The following is a 5,907-nucleotide window of genomic DNA, read 5'->3' as shown; positions in this document are numbered from 1 at the left end:
GAATGGGGAAAGGTTGACAGCATTTCCCCTAAGAATTGGAACAAGGATGTCCATTCCTTGTTCCGTGTCTTGGAATGGATGTCCATTCTTTGTTCCACCACTCCTATTCAACATAATACTGAAAGTCCTAGCCAGAGCAATCAGGCAAGAGAAAGAAAGAAAAAAGAAAAGAGGAAGTCAAATTATCTCTGTTCACCAATTACATAGTCGTGTACCTAGAAAGCCCTAAAGACTCCTCCAAAAGACTCCCAGACTTGATAAACAACTTCTGTAAAGTTTCAAGATACAAAATCAACATACAAATATCAGTAGCATTTTTATACACCAGTAACATTTAAGCCAGGAATCAATTCAAGAACTCATTCCCATTTACAATAAACCACACACACACACACACACACACACACACACACACACACAAAACCTAGCAATACATTTAACCAAGGAGGTGAAAGATTTCTACAAGGAGAACTACAGAACACTAATGAAAGAAATCATAGATGACACAAACAAACGGTAAAACATTTCATGCTCATGCATTGGAAGAACAAACATTGTTAAAATGACCATATTGCCCAAAGCAATCTGTAAATTCAACACAGTCCTTATCAAATTACCAATGCCATATTTTACAAAATTAGAAAAAAAATGTCTATAGTTCATATGGAACAACAACAAAAAGCCCAAACAGCCAAAGCAATCCAAAGCAAAAGGAAAAATCTGGAGGCATCATATTGCCTGACTTTAAATTGTGCTACAAGACTATAGTGACCAAACAGCATGAAACTAGTACAAAAATCGACACGTAGATCTATTAAAAAGAATAGAAAACCTAGAAATAAAGCCACATACCTACAACCAACTAATCTTTGACAAAATTGACAAAAATAAACAATGGCGAAAAGACACTCTATTCAATAAATGGTACTGGGAAAATTGGATAGCCACATGCAGAAAAATAATACCGGACCCCAACTCTCACCATATATATCGAGACAGAGTTTTACTCTTGTTGCCCAGGCTGCAGTGCAATGGCATGATCTCGGCTCACTGCAACCTCTGTCTCCTGGATTCAAGCAACTCTCTTGCCTCAGCCTCCCAAGTAGCTGGGATTACAGAAGCCTGCCACCACGCCCGGCTAATTTTTTGCATTTTTAGTAGAGACGGGGTTTTGCCATGTTGTCCAGGCTGGTGTGGAGCTCCTGACCTCAGGCGATCCACCCATCTTGGCCTCCCAAAGTGCTGGGATTACAGGCATGAGCCACCGCGCCCAGCTCTCTCACCAGATACTATAAAGAAATTAAATTAAGATGAATTAAAGACTAAATGTAATACCTGAAACTATAAAGACCTTAGAAAAAACCCTAGAAAAACCCTTCTGGATATGCCTAGGCAAATAATTTATGATGGAGACCCCAAAAGCAAATGCAACAAAAACAAAAGAAGACAAATGAGACTTACTTAAACTAAAAAGCTTCTGCACAGCACAAGAAACAATCAACAGAGTAAACAGACAACCTACAAAATGAGAGAAAATATTTGTAAATTATGCCTCTGACAAAGGAGTAATATTTACAAGAAACTCAAACAACCCAACAAGAAAAAAACCAAACAACACCACTGAAAACTGGGCAAAGGATATGGACAGATATTTCTCCAAAGAAGAAATACGAATGGCCAATGAACACATGAAAAAAATGCTGAAAATTCCTAATCATCAGAGAAATGCAAACTAAAACCACAGGACAAATTAAAACCATCCAGGACAACCTCCCTGTGAGGGGTGGAGACATCCACGCCCTGAGCACGACAGAGCCCTGGGACCCAAGACTTCAAATCCCAGTTCCTATCCAAACCCCTTTCCCTGAGTCCTCTAGAGAAAGGAACCCCCATTCCAACCAAGGCAACCTGCAAATGTGTTTATCACATCACAATGTCAAAGAAGAAATGTGGGGCCCGTAGCCTGGGGATGGGGCATGTGGGTGCCATGTGGCATTGGCAGGCAGTGTCTGGGAACCAGACTTGGCATCACTCTCTCTAGGTGGGGCTGGTTGCCGGCCTGACCGTGTCCACGCTCCCTGCAGTGAGTTCCATAGAGTTGGCCTTGATGGCATCTGGCGACAGTTCCGCATTCAACAGGAGTTCCGCCACGATGCTGGTGTACTGCTGAGGGCGGCTGAAGGCCAGTTCCTGATAGATTTTCTGGATACAGTTGTCGCCTGTCCGGGGAGCTGGAGACAGCCCTCAGACCTTGGTGCTGGGAAGCGTCCTTCAGTGTCCTCCTCCTGCCCAGCCTGCCCCAACACACGAGTCTCCTCGCTCTCACACCAAATTCTCCGAATCGGCGCAGCCCAGCCCGACTCACACCGATCTCCCTGGCAGGACTGTGAGGAACCCCCGGCGCCTCCCAGTGGCCTCCATTCCCCGCCGGGTGGTGGAGAGGGAGAAACTGGGTCCCATGGTGTCCCTTCCCCATAGCACTGCCTGGGTCCCTGGCCTCACCGTACTGGAAGATGCAGTCCCAGGCCTCAAAGTGCTCCTTCCACACCTTGGGGCTGGTCCAGCGAGACAGGCTCCTGGGCATGAACATGAGCTGGACGGTGGATTTGAACATGACCTCCAGGGCATGGAGGAAGTTCAGGCTGGCAGAGCTGGGGCTGTGGCCAACCAGGCCCAGCCGCTCTCCAAAAAGAGCTAAGTTGCTGGCTGTGGGGAGGATGCACTGCTGAGCACAAGGAAACCTCCTGGGGAGGCCTCCAGGCTGCCTCCCCTCACTCCCTCCAGCCCCCCGTCCCCGTCCCTGGCCACTCCAGGGTCTCTGAGGCTGGACCTTCCCTCCTGGCCCACACCTTCTATGGTGTAGTGGAAGATGCTGGGCTGGACGTCCAGGGTCAGGCTCCCCCGGGCGTTCTGCAGCACCTTCTTCCTCAGGGCCTGGGAGAAGTCCCTGGCCACTGTGTCCACCATCGGGAGGAACCTCTGCACGGCCTTGGGCGACAGCACATCTGGGTTCAGCCGCAATCGATTGAAGCGCCATTCAGGCCCATTCCTACAGAGGCCAGGGCAGAGCTTGTGAAGCCGCCCCAGAAACACACAGGCCCTGACCCGTATCCCATCCTCCTTGTCCCCAAGGGGAATCGGCCTGCAGGGAGCTGACTGGGGGCCCTGGCGGAAGCTGCCTGTTTGTGTTTGAGCTGCAGACTTTTCTCAGAGCAGCCTCCAGGTGCTGGGCAAAGGCCACTCAGGTCTAAGCAGTGGTGAGACGGTAGCTTCTGCCCACAGGTGCTGAGGAGGTAACTGAGGTCATTCCTGGGACCTGGTGCCCCAAGGCTAGCACCACCTCACCCATGCAGGCCCTCCCTGTAGTATCGGGGGAGGGCTTTTCTCCAAGAAAGGAGGTAACCCCTATTGTCAAGCTTTGCCCACCTCACCACACTGTGTCTTGAGGGGAGAGCCCCTCGCTGCCCTCTCCTCCCTGCCCTTCCCTGCCCTGGGCACAGTGCCTCTGGGGCAGCAGTCTCTGCCTGTCTCTGTGAAGTATCTGCATCTTCTGCAGGGCAGGAACCGAGCTCTGTTTCACGCCATCCTCACCCACACCCAGAGTGTGTTGGGGCTCCATGGATGCCCCCAGGGAAAGGTGGGGAGGAATTTCCCCTCTCAGCCACATTCCTGCAAAACTCCTTTGTTTATGTCCAGCTGGCTGCTGTCCCGAGTTGACAGTGGTGACAGGCAGACCTCAACACACATGTGTGAAGAGACACATGTACACGTGTGCACAGACACTACACCCATGCCGGCACCTGCACATGCACACACAGAGACACTCGTGCACACACACACCTCATACATGCACACACAGACACTTGGGTACACGCACATGCACACACATGTGCAAATGCAGGTGCAGAGGAACACACAGCATGTGCACAGATGCAAGACATGCACACACGCAGGTGTGCTCCTCTTCCTTCCGTTACGCGCACACAGCCTCCTGGACCTGTCTTCCTGGGTCCTGACTCCCTCTCAGATGTCTATAGGCCAGCCTCACTGAAGATCCCCACCCTTGGGTGCCCTTTTACCTAAATCCCGCTTTCCCAAGAGAATTCCTTTCTTGCCATGGAGTTGGGGGGGCTGGTCGCCACTGTGACACCCTCGTCCAGTCCTTCCCCCATCATAATGGCAACGTCCCTGCAGGTGACCCACTCTAAGCACCAGCCTCTCCCTGTCCACCTGACCAGGCGCCACCCTCTCCACAGACCAGGAAACATCCTCCCCAGTGCCATCAACCACCCCACCTCATGCCTTGCTTCTGAGAACAATGGAGCCACCAGCCACCTGCGTCCCCACCTGCCTCCTGCCCGGGACTGTCCCCATCAAGAAAGTTTGCTGGAACAGCAGGGACCACGAGCACCCTGAGGCAGGCTGCAGCCCCGGTGAACACCAGGCTCAGCACTCACAGCCTGTGACCTGGGCCAGTGGGAGTCCCCTTCCCATGGCCTCAGTTTTCTGACCCGTGGGAAGGAGAGTCCTCAGCCCACAAGAGAAAGCCGCCGAGGTCGGTGCAGAGTGGGTTCTCGCTGCACAGAAGGGTTCATTGCTCTGCATCTTCTCCTCTGCAGAGGTGTCCGTGCCCATTTCTCCACCACTGTCCTGCTTCCCCCAGCTGCAGGGCAGACGTGACCCCATGGGATGGCCATCCTCCAGGCTGGGTGCTCACCCTCACAGCCCACCACACATGCCCCGGGTGGATGTGCTTTCCGGTCCTGCCTCTCTTGCTTCCTCTCCGTGCCCAGGTTGCCCACCCTGCTCCCAGCTCTCAGCTCCCGACTCGCCCCTCACAGCAAGAACACACCACATTTGTGCCCATGATGTTGTATGTAGGCCACCCAGGGCTTCAGGCTCATCCTGCAGGGATGCAGGCTGTACACCTGCTGCAGCTTCTCCACGTCCTCTGGCAGCATCACACACACCATGCGTGGTCCTCCCAAGTGGTACCTGTGGGGCCAAGCACAAGGCCCTGCTGGATGGGGTCATATCCCCACTGACCCCAGTCTGTAGTCTCAATCCAAAGTGTCTCCTGTCTACCCATGCCACTCCGGGATTAGCAGCTTCACAGCTGAAGCCCTCCTGCTGGCTCCCGGAAACCTCCCAACTTTAGTGCCTCTGAGTCCTGCCCTCTCTGCAGCGAGCTGGGGTTTGCTCTGCACCATCCCCTATACTGGCAGAGCCACAGACCAGCACATGCTGCACTCCCTCCCCATCCTCCAAAGGATGCAGAGTGCCAAGGCCTGCTGGGAACGGCAGTGCTGTGTGCCCCAAAGGGTCCTGGGCAGCAGGGGCAGGGCTTTGGGTGTTCCCAGCGAGGGCCAGGGAGGGCTTTACCTGAAAATGGGCCCCAGTTCCTGGAAGGTCTGGTGCACCTCCAGGTGCAGGTGCTCATAACCCTGTTCCCTCCAGATCTGCAGCAGCCTCAGCCACCAGTTGCCTGGACACCAGGGCATGGCTTCAAAGGGCAGCACTGTCCTGGGGACCCAGGTGGCTCTGGTGCCCAGTGCCTGTGCCCTTCATGGGGCCAGCCAGGGCACTGCCACGCACACCACTGCCTTTGCCCTCAGTGCCATTCCAATGCCCCCTGCACCCTGCTCAGCCTAAATCCTTTTACCTTGTCTGGAACCTGCCCTGGAAACAGATCATGTCATGGGAGAACTGGCGCTGGACCTGCCTGAGAAAGCGAGGGCAGAGGTCTGGGCAGTAGGTGGGGACAGATTAGGGGTGCATGGAGACAGAAATCAGGGGACAGAGTCCCCTCCCTCCTCCTCCAGGGTGGAGAGGAGCAAGATGAATGGGCCCTTATCTTATCTAAGAGCCTTGGGTTACTCATCTCCTTGGAGCAAGGTCCCACACAGG

The 5,907-nt window shown here is 53.3% G+C and overlaps 1 protein-coding gene across 1 annotated transcript; it reads right to left on the bottom strand.

Annotated features, from left to right (window-relative positions):
* Positions 1-2,037: 2,037 nt before the first annotated feature.
* LOC108536535 (cytochrome P450 11B1, mitochondrial-like) lies at positions 2,038-5,621 on the bottom strand. The gene is given in 5 exon segments (XM_017883368.1): positions 2,038-2,219; positions 2,503-2,706; positions 2,850-3,049; positions 4,840-4,995; positions 5,383-5,621. Coding segments are annotated over 5 exon segments (981 nt in total).
* Positions 5,622-5,907: the final 286 nt, after the last annotated feature.

Source organism: Rhinopithecus bieti, unplaced genomic scaffold (assembly GCF_001698545.2).
Source record: "Rhinopithecus bieti isolate Rb0 unplaced genomic scaffold, ASM169854v2 scaffold_13617, whole genome shotgun sequence".
NCBI classification, from domain to species: Eukaryota; Metazoa; Chordata; class Mammalia; order Primates; family Cercopithecidae; genus Rhinopithecus; species Rhinopithecus bieti.
The sequence above is the reverse complement of the archived record's forward strand: the minus strand, read 5'-3'. Positions and strand labels throughout refer to the sequence as shown.